The sequence below is a fragment of the Xenia sp. Carnegie-2017 genome, unplaced genomic scaffold (assembly GCF_021976095.1).
Source record: "Xenia sp. Carnegie-2017 unplaced genomic scaffold, XeniaSp_v1 HiC_scaffold_4, whole genome shotgun sequence".
NCBI lineage: Eukaryota > Metazoa > Cnidaria > Anthozoa > Malacalcyonacea > Xeniidae > Xenia > Xenia sp. Carnegie-2017.
This window is the reverse complement of record NW_025813504.1, coordinates 5,377,802-5,394,044: the sequence shown is the minus strand read 5'-3', so window position 1 is coordinate 5,394,044 and position 16,243 is coordinate 5,377,802. Positions and strand designations below refer to the sequence as shown.

General features: G+C 37.9%; 1 protein-coding gene across 7 annotated transcripts; it reads right to left on the bottom strand.

The window, feature by feature from the left end:
* Positions 1 to 1,407: 1,407 nt before the first annotated feature.
* On the bottom strand, positions 1,408 to 12,306 carry LOC124455665. Of its 7 annotated transcripts, none has more exons than XM_047006305.1 (7): positions 12,197 to 12,306; positions 12,016 to 12,104; positions 7,006 to 7,048; positions 6,833 to 6,879; positions 3,050 to 5,551; positions 2,332 to 2,492; positions 2,078 to 2,176 (listed from the first exon to the last, which is right to left on the bottom strand). In XM_047006305.1, the coding sequence occupies exons 5-7, from the start codon at positions 5,541 to 5,543 to the stop codon at positions 2,165 to 2,167; spliced, it is 2,667 nt and encodes an 888-aa protein (XP_046862261.1). In that variant the 5' UTR covers positions 5,544 to 5,551; positions 6,833 to 6,879; positions 7,006 to 7,048; positions 12,016 to 12,104; positions 12,197 to 12,306; the 3' UTR covers positions 2,078 to 2,164. The 7 variants fall into 7 exon arrangements, with proteins under 7 accessions (XP_046862258.1, XP_046862260.1, XP_046862257.1 ...); XM_047006307.1 differs by lacking the exon at positions 2,078 to 2,176 and having other exon boundaries at positions 2,408 to 2,492; positions 3,050 to 3,110; positions 3,313 to 5,551; XM_047006302.1 differs by having other exon boundaries at positions 1,408 to 2,492.
* Between the last annotated feature and the right edge of the window lie 3,937 nt (positions 12,307 to 16,243).

The following is a 16,243-nucleotide window of genomic DNA, read 5'->3' as shown; positions in this document are numbered from 1 at the left end:
TTTGTTTTCAGCAAATTTCTTTCGTTAAAAAACAATTCCCATGAACTATCCATTCGTAAAGACAGGTGTTCAAACGATAACAATTTATGACAGCAGTTTTTTATTACAGTGATGAACGCGTCGTAGAACATCCCTCACAGTCGATTATTTTCTTTCTCTCTTCTTGTAAAACATTAATAACTTTTGTTTTCTTTTCATTCCCGTTCAACAACACAAAGTTTGGAGTGTTTAGCCACGATGGTTAGATAGTTTATCACGATGATAAATGTCAGTCAAAAAGTCATTTTAAACTTGAGTCGAATATTTAGTGGCGAAGGCTGCCAAATGTTTCGTCTTGCCAAAAAATTTAGCAAAGCCACCTTTCACCTCATCATGAATTTATGTTTCAAGTTTTGCATAAATTTCTTTCTGCTGATTTTTAAGAGATCGCTTCTGTGAAGCGTAATGACAACTCAATTTACGTTTAGAAATATACGTCGGTCCAAGCATTGCATTTCAACTTTTGTCAAACGTTTTCTTTCATTTTGACGATTTTTTTTGGGAGATCATGCTTATAATCAGAAATAAATTTATGAAAAACAGAACTTTTATAACTCGTTATATAACAAAGAACAACCAAGAAAAATGACCTTTCGGGTCTTAGAAAATAAAGAGCTTTAGATTTGGCTACTTGTACGACTATCGCTACGAAATTTGACCACAAATGACTTACCTAGGTTTCATAAACAAGTTGCTGTACGCGTAATCAAGCAGATTGTTGTTAAAACGATAAATACTAGTACGATTACAAACAACAAGACTTTATTTTTTTATAGTTTGTCAAATTGTACTGGGGTGAATCGTTTTTTGATAAACACATTCACCCACGAACGCGATTGTGACGTAAAAACAGTTCTGTAGTAAGTAATGAAAACTCTACATCACTAATTTCATATTTCTTTTTAAATCTTTTAAACAATGTTAAAGATTTTCTTATATCGTAAAATCTAAATAGTTACCAAAAAATTAATTTTCTATGATTACTGAATACAGCAACTTGTTTATGAAACCTAGGTAAGTCATTTGTGGTCAAATTTCGTAGCGATAGTCGTACAAGTAGCCAAATCTAAAGCTCTTTATTTTCTAACAAAATAAGATGTTCTTCAATGAGAACACTAGCACACGACCGCATCTGTAAAATTTTGCAACCATCTGCGGCGAGTTTCTTTATATAACGACCGCACGGCCATGTTACGGCACTCACAATGCACAAATTCTAGCTATTTGGAGTCCCGTAACGCGGACACATATAGCACGTTAGATGACGTTTTGTATTATATTTAAGGTGGCTCGATAGGCAAAATTCGCCATTTCCAAAAGCTTATTTTATCATTAAAGAATTATTGGAATGCCATGATTTTGGGGACAGAAACAAAACTCTTAAGCAAATTAACCATAAAAAATTGGTATATATTCATACAATTCTAAAAGTGTAGTGACCTGGTTGTTGAGCCTGTTTTTCCGGCAATGAAAATTATGGGGTCACAAGAAACTTACTATTGGCAAAACTATAATAGGTGTGGTTCCCAATCTTTTATCATATTATAAACAATCATTGAGCTATGCAAGTAGCTATGCATAATAAAGTTGAGATACATCATTATACATGTTTTGTAATAAAATTAAGTTTTATTCGCGAGGTGAGATGATTCTCACGCAATTCACCAGGACTTGTAAGCCAGAAAAGACGGTAAAAACAAGTTTGCGTTTGCGGCTGAAATGTAAAACTCTAGGACGTTCGTGCATATGCAGGAAATGTAATTCTTTAATCTCAAAACACTTTTTCAAGTCAATCAATGTAAAGTGATCCGTAATTATAAATCTATCGTCCAAAAAGACAAACTTAGAAAAAGATAAAAACTTAGTTAAACTGAAAATAACTTGTATGTTTTCAACGTCAAATACTTTCATATACATACATTTGTAACTTATTAATAATTTATCTGCTGATGGTGAAAACACAGCGTTATCGATGCTGGTAGTCTGCCACCTATTTTCACCTGCGAAATCTTCATAAAAACAACTACCTTGTGCTAGATCTTCTTTGGTTGTCATGTATTCCTTCTGAATGATGTAACTCCAACCTTCAACTAATTTGTCTTCATGCCACATTTTGTAAGTTATTTTACTTCCAAACCTAGTTTTAGCAAACACATGATACTTAGAACTACATGCAAGTACGTGAACATTTTGATAACTTTCAAAATTTACTGTCATTTCTTTTCGCTTGTTCTCTATTTTAAAAAAAACAACAGAGTTAGTTCTTTTACAAGCAATTAATTCATCACTTACGTCAAATATTTTGTTTGTATTTTTTAGTTCATCAAAACTACGGAGAAGTTTTGTCAAATCATAATTCCATAACTCTGGATAATTTTTTTCCGTGAGCAAAATGACTCCATTTTCCACAGCAACCATGTCTTGAAAAAGACATTTCTTGACAATAAAGTCACCTGTGTTGAGGTTGTTGATAATTACCTTTGAATTTTTTTGGTCACTCAGATACAAAAAGTTTTCATTTGAGAAAACATTCGTGTTACGAATTACATGGTAAGAATTTATTAAACGTGCCCGTGCCACTAAAATAAGATAAGAGTCGAATCCATAATGAAAAAGAAGAACATTGTCATCACTTAAGATATAATAATAATAATTTACTTCTAAACCTTCAGAAAAACGTGATCTGTTGTCATCAAATGGATCAAGTGGATACAAACAACATGAGAGATTACGATCAAAATCATCAAAATTCTCACCAGTAGGATTTACAATAAAAAATTTCTCACTGTTAAGCCCTTCATAACTACAACACCAAGAATGAAGACCAACAGTGAACATAATAAGAGGCCTATCACAAGGTGAATAATCGTCAAAACCCATGTTTCGTAATTATTCGCTACATCAAATATTCTAAACACGTACTTTTCACTAATAACACCCAAATATCTTTCGGACTTGGAAAAACAGAGTGAGACAACATTATTGCATCTAAGAGTGTGTTTCTTCTCACCTTTCTCAACTTCCCATACTGTCAAAGTATCTTTGTAACTAGTGACCATTGTGTACTTATCCTTCGAAAAACATTTGTTAGTGAAGAACTTTAACGTAGTATCATCGCAATGGAACGGACTGGAGGAAATTCTACCATTTATATCTAGTACCATATCAAGTTGGGAAGCAAAAATCAAATCTTTGAAAGGATGAAAGACAACGCAAAATTCTTCCCGTTTTAAGTGTTTTAACTGAGTAACGATATTTTTTATCCATAAACACCTGTTTTTTCTCAGTGAAAAAAGTTGCACGATGAATTCTTCATAACCGCAAACGATATAATCATGATTTTGCGAAACATCAACCGAAATCAAATTTTTACCTAAACGTAAAAGTTGAGCGTTGACTACACCCATGTTGAAGCGTTCTAGATAATGGGATTCTTTAAAACGTGTTTCGAGCATTATGAGAGCTTGGGGCGCAAGATCGGTGATTTCGTTGACAACATGCTGCAAAAAAGTTGTTATATCATTCATAACCACCGCAAATTTACCGAAAAGCAACGTACTAAGGCAATAAAGATCATTAAATAACAATCGAGTGGCCTCAGAAAGATGAAAGTATACGTCATGGGTGACAATTAAGTTGAAGTTTTCCAAAATACGATCTTTATCAACAAACAAAGTGGCAACTAAAATTTCTAAGTCAACAAGATATTTACTAACATTTTCAACAACATTATCATTATTGATAATTGTAAGCATATGAGACAACCAATACTTAACTGAGTACTTAACTGATGCACGCTTAATTATGACATAGTCAACGCCGGTAGCTTTAAGTTCATCGAGTGTTTTCAAACAAAATTCTAAAATAAGCGAATTACCATCATCTCTATCAACTGAGTAATTATGTTTAATATCATCGACCAACCAATCATTTAAAGATTTGTGAAAAAACGAAACGCATCCATTTGCTTCGATAACAAACAAGCATGATATAATTCTTCTAAATTTAGCTAATGAGCGTTTCAAGCAAAGCTTATTCTCAATTATATCGAACGGAAGTGGTTCTTTGGCAACAACTAAAGCATTTAGAAATGACTGAAATTTTTCTTTACTGATTTTAAATGTTTTTAATTCACTAATTAATCTTTTTAAGCAGTTTTCATAATGATCATTTAGATCTTTCGGTATGGATGCACTCAAAAAACCTTGACTTTTGACTTCCTTACAGAGAAGAGATGCAAGCAACATAAGTCCGTCAGCTTTCTTTATTAAATCATTTTTTAAATGCATAAGGCTGTCAGTAGAGCCAATTCTTTCATCGATCAATAATTTGATGTCATTTAAGTTACGATCATCACGGCAATTAATAAACAGTGGATTTAATTTTTGGAGCTTGCTTAAACAGGTTTCGTTAGGACTTGTTGTAATTACAAAGCGAAAGCAAGGCGGAAGTTTGTGTAAGTGATTAGCAATCAAATTAGTAAGGCCATCTCTTTCGGAATGACACATTTTATCCAAAGCATCCAGCACAATGAGAATTCGCTTGGGAAGTTCAACGATTTTAGAAAACAACTCAGTAAAAAGCAAGGTAAATAATCCTTCCATGTTTATTTCATCCAAAGGCTCTGAGAGTTTTCCAGAAACTTTTTGTTCAAGAAGTTGTTTGTAAGCAGGAAAAGTATGAGCAATTTGAAAGGCTAAAGATTGAAGAAGTACTTTGGCTTCATTAAAACGGCTGTTTTTGTGTTCAAAAAAATGAACAGCATTCAAATATTGAGGATAACGTTTACATAAGGTAGCTGCAATTACAGATTTACCCATGCCGGCAGCAGCGGAAATAACAAATGCACGATTTCTGGATGTATCGCAATCGAACCAAGCTAAAAACTCATCAAAAACCCATTCCCGCGTTCCTTCTAAAAATTGTTCATAGTGATGCGTAATTTCACTCTCGAAGTCTAAACTCACAAGTTTTTTCGACAAAACATCTTCCACATTCTTCAATTGATCTATTTCTCCCTGAGTTATTCCTAAGCGAACTAATGGTTCGCTTACTTCCACCCAAAAACATTGAAAGTCATCAAAGCTTACTGAAGTTTTAGGTAAGTGAGCGAAACGATCATTGCGAAATAACCTGATACGGGTAATATCTGCTTCAGTTGAATGATCAGTAGGATTAGGAATGTTGTTCCAAATTGAATCACGCGGTGGTTTTAAATTGCAAATATTGCGCAGGAGAATACAAAGTAAAGTAATGTCAAAATCATTTTCATTTGGCAATGTTGGAGGACTAGGATAAAGTAAATCCCACTGTTCTTGACCAATTTGTTTATTCTTTAATTTCGAAAGTTTTGCCTTATTTGTTTTTAAGATATGACATAAATCAATACCTGACAGTTGTTTTTTCAATGTGATTCGCAAAGCCTCACCACCAAGATCAACAATTAATCTCATCAACTTAAACGCATTTGCTTTGTCTTCTGAGCTCTCTGAAGCAGTCATCATTTCAAAATCTAGAATGATGAATTCTATAATGAGATTTACACATTCACGACAAAAAATGAATATCAGAGCTACAGCAAAAGATCTTAAAATGCAATACTTATGTGAGTCAGTTTTAAAAATACTAAATAATACTTTTTAGAAAATAGAAGAACTTCATTAACTTAGATCATTTCAAGACATATTGTCCAAAATTCTTTTTCAACACTGTCTGAAAAGTGCAATTGATAAATAAAACACCGTATTATAGAAAACACAAAGTTAACAAAGTTATAATTTTCTTTTTTTAGAAGTAAAATAAGTAGGTATCCGTCATTTTGGTTCCAATTAGAATCAGTCCTTGCAAAGATCGAGTCTAACTAAAAGTGTATCGAAAGAAGAATAGTAGTATTCATTTTTATTCATTTCTTTTAAAAATTCATTGTATTCATTGATTTTCATGTGAATGGAAGTAAAAATATTTGTATTGCATAGCAAAATAATGAGCTGTGTTTGCTGGTCTGTAGTAAGATCTAAAAACATTTTTAATAAAATACTTTGCCACAGAATGCTCTTAAATACATCTAATAACACGCTTTAGGGTATTTCTCGACTGTGATTAATTGATTTTATCGGTAGCTCCGTATAAAATACACTGTAAAAATGCGAAACAACCCAAAGCTACAGAAACATTTACACGATTTGGAGCAAGAAGAGAAAGTTGGTGACAATATCAACAAGCAACTTGCTGATATTGTCTACAAACGATGGTAAACAAAGCTCCCAGATGCAAAACAAATAGAAAAAATGGATAAATATTCCAGGCAAAGCAGCAGTGACAAATTTGTTTTTCTTCGAGTTTAAAATAATTAATTATAGGGGCTGATCTAGGGTATGTCCAATCAGTCACGCGATTGATGTTTAGAGCTCAAAAATTATTTATCAAATTTAATGATTACAATTTTTTTTTGATTATTAAATTTTCGTTCTGTAATCATTTGGATTTCATCGTCAAAATTCTGTTTTATGTATAAAAACTCATACAAATACCACTTTAGTAAACAGATCAGTAGATAAAAACATATCTAGAATTACATTAACTGGCTGATTGATAAGAGGGTGGCTCGACTGGTTTGACTGATAACGGAGTTCAAGAACGCTTATTTAAGCCATTCCATTGGTCAATAGCCAGATCAGTGGATGATCTTGAATAATCTCGACGGATAAGCTGGGTGGCCGGACCGATAAGGGAGTCCAATTGCTATCGCGTAATTGGTTCGTTTAAATTTTTGTCTTACTGTGATTGGTTTTACCGATTCCGACTGATAACCAACTGAAGTAACATAGTCAAGACCACTGTCTGAAATGAATGTTTGAACGTTTCATAGTAATTTTCTAAAGTATGAGAGAAACTACAATCAAATGAGTCACTTTTAAAAATACTAAATAATACTTTTTAGAAAATAGAAGAACTTCATTAACTTACATCATTTCAAGACATATTGTCCAAAATTCTTTTTCAACACTGTCTGAAAATTGCAATTGATAAATAAAACACCGTATTATAAAAAACACAAAGTTAACAAAGTTAAAATTTTCTTTTTTTAGAAGTAAAATAAGTAGGTATCCGTCAATTTGGTTCCAATTAAACTCAGTCCTTGCAAAGATCGAGTCTAACTAAAAGTGTATCGAAAGAAGAATAGTAGTATTCATTTTTATTCATTTCTTGGTTCACAAGAAAATCTACCGGTACAAAATCTGAGTGGTCACTGAAAATTGAGCTTGATGAAAACTGTCGCGATTTTGAACGTTGTCGAGCACGCAATGTCTTAGCTTACTTGGAAAATTCGGAATGCATTCTCTTTTTAAATAGCATACAAACATATCTGCCCGTGGTTAATTCTTTCTTCGGTGGCTCATTTGCTGGACTAATTCGAGGTGCTATTCGCGGCGTTTTAGAATATGAATAAAAATTTTCTTCCTTTCTATAGTAGCTATACTATACATATGATAGCCACACAAAAGCAGTGAAAAAGAAATCAAATAAATTGAAGGTTGACCATGAAAAAACACAACCGTGTGTATGGTGAGCTGATGTTGAACTAAAGTATTGTTGTTTGTTATTAGATTATGACGTTGTATTTTGGAAGTTATTCTTCGCTAGTTGTGCAAGTTATGAGGTATTAACTATAAAGCATTGATCGATCGAAAGTTCTGTGTTAAAAATATAATTATATACGCTTTGCATTTTTTTGAGCTCGTTACAGCAACTACAGAAATTTAAAGGTGAACTCATACATTTGGATTATTTTTGTTTTACATAGGTATAATTTTAATGCAAAGCGATAACTTGCATTCATGCATACGGTGGTTAAATGTGAGGAGAGTAAAAATCCATAACAAGTAAAATTCGAGGAATGTGTTATACATATAAAATAGGAACGTTTTATGAATGTTGTACGAATGTTAGATAAACGTAAGATAAACATTGAAAATGTGTTATATCCCAACATTAATCTTAACGTCGTTACACGTTTCCTACGAGTTCAGAAAGTTTACTCAATGTGTGCAGCAATTTTTCTCTTTTCGCGTTAGCACAAAGCAGTTATGCGTCTGCCGATTCGTTTTAGTGACTGTATGCTATCCAATTTTAATGCGCAGTCGACACACAATTTTTAATTTTACATATAACTAATCCAATGTAACTATTCTACATCACAAATAAACATTTCAAGCTTTTACATTCACATCCAGCAACAGAAAGAAGACTGACAACTTTTACGTGTGACGACTAATATAGGTTTTCATAAGGTTCCTATTTCCGTTCTTCCATAAATTTAGTATCGATTACAATTATCTATTATTTATTTACCTACAATGTCAGACCTCAACGTTGTGTAAACGTTGGATGAACGTTAATACAACGTTTATACAACGTGATTTTGCCAACATCAAATGCATGTCTGAAACCATTATAACACTGTCCTGCACATATCGATAACATAAAGCTATACGCGTCATTCACAAGTCGTAGCAAATTGACTACACTTTATAATGAATATACAACTTAACTTGCTAGAAGTAAGATGTTTTGCATAGTTTTATAAACGTGTTGAACATAATGATTCAAATTTTCAATCCAACGTATTGTTTGATAATTAACTTAAACAAATCATTTTTACCTTTACTGGTACAGCGAGAGGAAATTCAAACTACGTCGCATTCACCGCGCGACTTAGTTAAATTCCTTTTTTGTCAAATTTAGCGCGATTTTGTGACTTCCTAATTAATCAAAAACTACTTTTCTTACACCTGATGCAGGTTAAGTACTAAACATAGTTCCAACTGCCTGCGGGAGTATTACCCAGCGCTAACCTACACTGAGTCAGCACGCCTGAAATTGGGTGACTAAAGTCTCTCTCCTGATTCGTTTATTGCCGTTGTGCCGACTAACCAGCCAGTGTTTTTGTTAAAATATGCAAGCGGTGTCGTGAGAAAGTCAGCAAATATCACTTGTCTATGCTTGTTGTAGGCTGAATACATGTTTCTCTTATCAGTCACTGAGACAGTCCACAATGCTGAATATATGTTTCTCTTATCATTCACTAAGACAGTCCACAATGCCGAATATATGTTTCTCTTATCATTCACTAAGCCAGTCCACAATGCTGAATATATGTTTCTCTTATCATTCACTGAGACAGTCCACAATGCTGAATATATGTTTCTCTTATCATTCACTAAGCCAGTCCACAATGCTGAATATATGTTTCTCTTATCATTCACTGAGACAGTCCACAATGCTGAATATACGTTTCTCTTATCATTCACCGAGACAGTCCACAATGCTGAATATATGTTTCTCTTATCATTCACTGAGACAGTCCACAATGCTGAATATATGTTTCTCTTATCATTCACTGAGACAGTCCACAATGCTGAATATACGTTTCTCTTATCATTCACTGAGACAGTCCACAATGCTGAATATATGTTTCTCTTATCATTCACTAAGACAGTCCACAATGCTGAATATATGTTTCTCTTATCATTCACTGAGACAGTCCACAATGCTGAATATACGTTTCTCTTATCATTCACTGAGACAGTCCACAATGCTGAATATACGTTTCTCTTATCATTCACTAAGACAGTCCACAATGCTGAATATATGTTTCTCTTATCATTAACTAAGACAGTCCACAATGCTGAATATACGTTTCTCTTATCATTCACTGAGACAGTCCACAATGCTGAATATATGTTTCTCTTATCATTAACTAAGCCAGTCCACAATGCTGAATATATGTTTCTCTTATCATTCACTAAGACAGTTCACAATGCTGAATATATGTTTCTCTTATCATTAACTAAGACAGTCCACAAAGAAAAAACGTTTATAATATAATTCTGCAAAGAGAGGATGAATTCTCTAAAATTAAAAACTTTCCATACAAACGATGCTTTAATGGATCATATATCGATCTCGGTGTTTAGCTATATTTCCCGAAAAAAAATCTACGCCAAATTTTGCATGCCAGCATAAGTAAAGACCATTGGTTAATGCAAAGAACGAAAGTTTAGCAAAGCATATCTAAATAAGACGTACATGATGACATAGTCAACATGCTTATTTAACATGATAGCGTGTTTAATGTATAGTACTTGATATGAATATGATAAACTACAATACAAACATCAGCTTTAATTGTAGAGTTAATGGATTTGTTTTAAGAACATTATATTGCCAGCAAGTATAAAGGAATTTTGAGAAAATTTTTCATAAATGTTTTACAGTCATAGCCATAAATAACGTACTATGTATACTATAATGTAAACTTTGAAGCACAACTTATGCAAGTAAACTTAACAGGTGAACACTTCATATTAAGAGTCTGAATTAATTTTGTGGGTAAATTATTTTATTTACCATCTGAAATTTCCTTATGTGGAGGTTACGTTAAGAATTCTTTATGATATTAATAAATTACACTGTGGAAATGTCAGAGTACCTAAGACACAAAAAAACAGGGCCTTAATGTAGTAAAGAATTCTAATGGAATGGGAACAACGTATGAGAGCACACAGGGAACAATTTATACAATAAAGGTACCTAATGGGATATTCATGCACCTAATTAATGTTAAAATGAAATTATTCAAGATCACCATAATACTTTCAAATGAAATCCTTCAATCAAATGTAATCCTATGCTTCTATTTATGATGGTGTTGATATATATGCTTCATGCACTAGGTAATATTTGTTTGCCAGAAATTTCTAGAACTCTCCAAATGTTAAACCCGAAGAAGAATATGGGGATGTTTGAATATTATTTGCTTATGACCATAGCAGCTTTAACTAAACAAAATGTTAAGAAGTAGAGTAGTTTGTTATGTCTACACTCAGTGTAATATATTACCCTGACTTTAGTTTATGTCTAGCCATAACAAATTATTTCTTTGTGTAGTTCTTAATGGCCTGGTTATTCAAATAAGAGCTTACATCAGGTGATGTTGTCAGAGGGGGCCTGAGCACCACAGCAAAATTCTTGCCACCCCTCCCTCCAATGTTATGTTTTACATATATTATATTATTAAAACGACAGCAATGGTCCTTCGATTTTGACTGGCCCCCCTTCACTGAAAATGCTAGCTACAGCACTCTTTAAAACATCATTGAATTATTTGACAACAAAACAGATATTGAAGATGTTATGGATTTATTTGCAAAAGCCATATAAGCAAAACTGAGTTGGCATTTTAGTTTCTTGATTGTGATATATACTTGTTTATAATTTAACTGTTCAATAACCTAAGCAATGTTACCTTTGTGCTATCTTTTGACATTTCTTTCTGTTGACACTCAGTTCATTTCAGTTAAATAAAATCTTGCATAAAAATTTTAGATGAACCGATGAAAAATGAATCCATAAATGAGTTGGAAGAGCATGTATGTATTATTGTAGGTTAGGTTTGTAAGAGCCAAGCCTCCCATGTATAAATTGTTTTTATTGTGTTTTGGGAATTCCAATAAATTCTAATGCAGAGGAAAACCAGTCAAAATACAATTTGAATAGCTTAATGTTAGCATTGTGCAATCAATGAAATCAACAACAAAAACACAGGCGCTTTCTGCAATAAAATTTGAAAATTTTCCTGGGGGAACATGCTCACTCCTAGGAAGGTCGCACCAATAAACCACGCAACAATTTTCCTAAGTTCATATGTGGAGCTGAAAATCCCTCGCTGATCATTATAACTTTACGTTTGAATGAGCTCATTACATAGTGCATAAATATAATAATTCCTTATGAAAGTTGGCAGCTATCACGATGCAAGCTTTTTTGTCAATTTTTAGATTTATAGCAGTTGATTAGTCGGCTTTAAAACACCAACCAAATGTTTGTTGAAGACCTACTACTACGTACATATTACGACGTACGTATATTATCATTGATTTAACTCAATTAAATGATGGGAAGCGTTCATCATACCTTTTTATTGAAGGAGATAAAAAATCTTTGCAATCATGATCATTTACTTCCTCAAGAGTAATTCTATCTTTCCCCTAAAGTTGACGTGGCTAGAATGATATTGATAAGGAAACATTCAGTGAATGGAACTGAGTACAACATTCAAAATTAGCAAAAAGTGTGAAGTTGACACTAGATTTACTTTAACACAATTGAATGACTTCAGTGTCAGAACCAAAATATAAATCCGTGTTTTAGTAGTATACAGAGCGTCGTTTCTGGCCCAACTCAACTTGAGAAAGCGTCGTTTCTGGCCCACCTCACAGTTTGATACCTATTATACGTAAGTCTAAGCAACCCAGCCCTAGTTCGCGTACGTATGCTAGCATAATTACAGCGAATGTCAAACCCAGGACAACGGCAGGAGCCAAAGACGGCCGGCCCACCCCCCGCGCCCGCGCTGCCGGCCGTCGGGGTCTATTAGTTCTGATGTGAGTATTATTTAGAGAGAAATTCTCACATAGAATATACGTCTTGACACATTATCATGAGGCAGGGAAAGAACAAGTGTGCGTGGTTACTACCCGTAAAGTTCACCACATGTGGGCGAAACTCCATAAGTGAATACTGCGGACTTCATATGAGGCGGTTAAGGGAAGGCGGGCGACTTCCACAACCATGTCGTAAGTGTGGAGTCGGACCACAGGCAGAAACTATCCTTTGTGAAGCCTGCGGTGTGAATAGGGTGCATCATAAGGTCGTTTATGCGGAGAAACAAGCAAGAAAGTGATTGCTAGAGTACTCGCCGAATTAATTTCGATTTAGAGATTTATCTCACATAGGGTATACCATTAAAATTGTAACAGTCGAGATGGATGTTATTGTTAAGGATCTTATACAATTATATAAACAAGGTGTGATCAGCGGAGGCGCTGCATGACTCTCTTGAGGCTCTTCAAACGCTATTCCCCAAACTGCGCCAAGAAATGTCACTCCGCCAATCCCCAAACCGCGCAGGCCTATCCCCAAACCACGCAAGCGCAGGCCTATCTCAAAACCACGCAAGCGCAAGCCTATTCCCAAACCACGGAAGCGCAAGCCCGCCGAGCCTACCGATGATGAACTTCTGGCTGAATTTAAACCACATGCCCCACAGGGCTCCTCCCCACCACCTACGGAACTTAAGTAAGATGAAACGAAGGCCTTCAGCTATCAGCTGAGAGGCTGGAAAATGCAGGTGCTGAAGAGACACCCTCCGAACGTGATTTGATGGCTTTCCTCAAAAACGCCCAGCTCTACATCAAACGCAAACTCCTCGAGGAGCTATTAGCTCCGTTGAGTTTCGGAAGGATGAAGCAAATGGTACTGAAGTGCTTCAAGCACCAGTGTTCCGGACAAAGCAAATCACGCTGCTACAGGGGCATGAGATTCCGCAAGCCCTACATGAAGCCTTCCCAACAATTCTGGAGAGATTGGAAAAGTTCACTCGGAAAGGGTCTGGGTGGATAGTGGATCGTGGTAAAACATTCTGACTTGACATCGCTCACTACCAGCCTTTACGCGGAGGCTCATACCTTCCTCTCCCCACCGCGGTCAAGAATAAGAAGACAATCGTCAACGTGAAAAACAAAGACGACGACTGCCTCCGCTGGCCTCTAAGGGCAGCGCTGTTTCCCGCAGCTAAGCACCCGCAACGGCCGGGCAAGTACCCCACTAAAGACGGCCTTGACTTTGCGGGAGAGAGCGCACCCACACCGCTCTCCCAGCTCGAACGTGTAGAGCGTCAGAACGACCTTGCTATCAACGTGTACGGTTGGAAAGGTGGCGTCGTTCCTTGCCGTCTGAGCAAAGTAGAAAGAGCTCGCAAGACTGTGAATCTTTTCCTCGTCTCGGATCCGAATGATCCTGAGAAATACCACTACACCTGGATCAAGAACTTTGACCGCCTTCTCAACCAGAGTGGCTATCATCAGCTGCATTTCTGTGAGCGTTGCCTTCACGGCTTCACCAGGCAGGATTTGCTGGAAGAGCATAAGCCTGAATGTTGAGGCATCAACCAGGCCGCGGTTGACATCAGAATGCCAACCCCCGAAAAAAACGACAAAATCCGCTTAGAGAACTGCCACAAGCAGCTCAAAGCACCGTTCATAATCTACGCCGACTTCGAGAGTCTGAGCTGCAAAATCGAGGGCCCCGTGCTTAACCCTGAAAAAGCGGAAACCAGCAAACCTCCAGGCACGAGGCATGCGGCAACTCGTACATAGTCGTTCGTTCTGACGGGGAAACGCAGCCGCCGCAGCTCTACTGAGGGCCCGACGCGGCCAAACATTTTCTGGAAGCGCTCCAAGAAAAAGAGCGTAAGATCAAGACGGTTTTGGCTAACCCCGAGCTTATGCACATGACAGGAAAGGACTGGGGGAGCCACAAGAAAGCCACAAATTGTCACGTCTGTAGCAAGCCCCTCGAAGGCGATTCCGTGCGAGACCACTGCCACATTAATGGCAAGTACCAAGGTGCGGCCCACAATGAGTGCAACCTGAATTTGCGGCTTAGCCAAAAAACGACAACCATACCAGTTGTCTTCCACAACCTGCGGGGCTACGACAGCCATCTCATCATGTAGACTATCGCAGAGACTGAAGGGAAGGTCACCTGCATCCCCAACAACGCCGAGAAGAACATCTCGTTCAGCATCGGCCAGCTCCGATTCATCGACAGCGCCCAGTTCAAGCTCTCAAGCCTGGATGGCCTGGTAAAAGCCAGCGACCCACGAGACCTGCGCATCACAGCGGACTACGAGCCGAACCTCCAGAAGCGTAACCTCCTGCTCCGCAAGGGGATCTACCCCTACGAGTACATGGACGGCCCCGATTCGACGAGGAGGCCCTTCCGCCGAAGGAGGCTTTCTACAGCAAGCTCTCCGGCGAAGGCATCACCTACGGCGACTAAACCCACAGAAAAAGGGTATGAGACACCTTCGGCTGCTCAAACCTCTGCGACTACCACGACCTCTACCTCCGGACCGATGTCATCCTCCTCACCGACGTCTTCGAGAACTTCCGAAAGCTGTGCCTCGAGCAATACCGGCTGGACCTGGCCCACTATTACACGAGCCCTGGCCTAAGCTGGGACGCTCTCCTCAAGCACACAGGGGTGGAGCTCGAGCTGCTCACCGATATCGACATGCATCTCTTCATCGAGAAGGGCCTGCGCGGCGGCATCAGCATGGCCAGCAGGCGCTTCGCCAAGGCCAACAACCCCAAGGTGCCACGCTACGATCCGTAGAAGCCCCAAAGCTGGATCCAGTACTACGACGCCAACAACCTGTACGGCTGGGTGATGTCACAGACGCTGCCGACAGGCGCGTTCGAGTGGGTCGCCCAAAAGGACGCAAAGGCGGCCCTGAACCAGCCTGCAGATGCAGAGAACGGCTACACTCTCGAAGTCGATCTGGAGTACCCAGAAGAGCAGCACGACAAGCACAATGCATATCCGTTAGCGCCAGAACGCCTGAAGGTCGACAACGCGTGGATGTCAGATTACCAGCAAAATCTCCTCAAACAGATGTATGGGGTGCGTCTCACGAGGTCGAAAAGCTGGTCCCCAATCTGCGCGACAAGACCCGATACGTCCTGCACTATCGGAGTCTGCAGCTCTATCTGCAGCTTAGCATGCGCCTGAAAAAGATCCACAGGGCACTCCGCTTCGATCAAAGCGCATGGATGGAGCCCTACATCCGGAAAAACACCGAACTCCGGAAGAAGGCAAAGAGTGACTTTGAATTCAACCTCTACAAGCTGCTGAACATCAGTGTCTTCGGCAAGACGATGGAGAACCTGCGAGAGCGTGTCGATGTGAAGCTGCTCTGGTCAAGCGAGACCGAGAGACTCCGCAAACTTATCGCCAAGCCAACATTCAATCGGCATCTCATCTTTGGAGATGCGGGACACCTTGCAGCCGTTCACATGAATAAAAGCAGTCTGCTGCTCAACCGGCCAGTTTTCGTGGGCATGAGCATTCTCGACCTCTCGAAGCATCTGATGTACGACTGTTTCTACAACTATCTCAAGGTGCTGTACGGGTCGTCAGCAGAGCTCCTCTACAACGACACCGACAGCCTTGTGCTGGAGATCCAGACTGAGGACGTGTACGCCGACATGAGACGCAACGCCGGTCAGTACAACACCAGCAACTATCCCAAAGACCATCCGCTGTTTAGCACAGCCAACAAGACGGTGCTGGGGAAAAT

Excerpts from the sequence above, each read along its gene's own strand:
- LOC124455665 (XM_047006302.1), bottom strand. The coding sequence starts at position 5,543 with ATGATGACTGCTTCAGAGAGCTCAGAAGACAAAGCAAATGCGTTTAAG. Across the intron at positions 2,493-3,049 it reads AGTATGGGAAGTTGAGAAAG|GTGACTTTATTGTCAAGAAA; the intron begins GTGAGAAGAAAC and ends ACCTCAACACAG.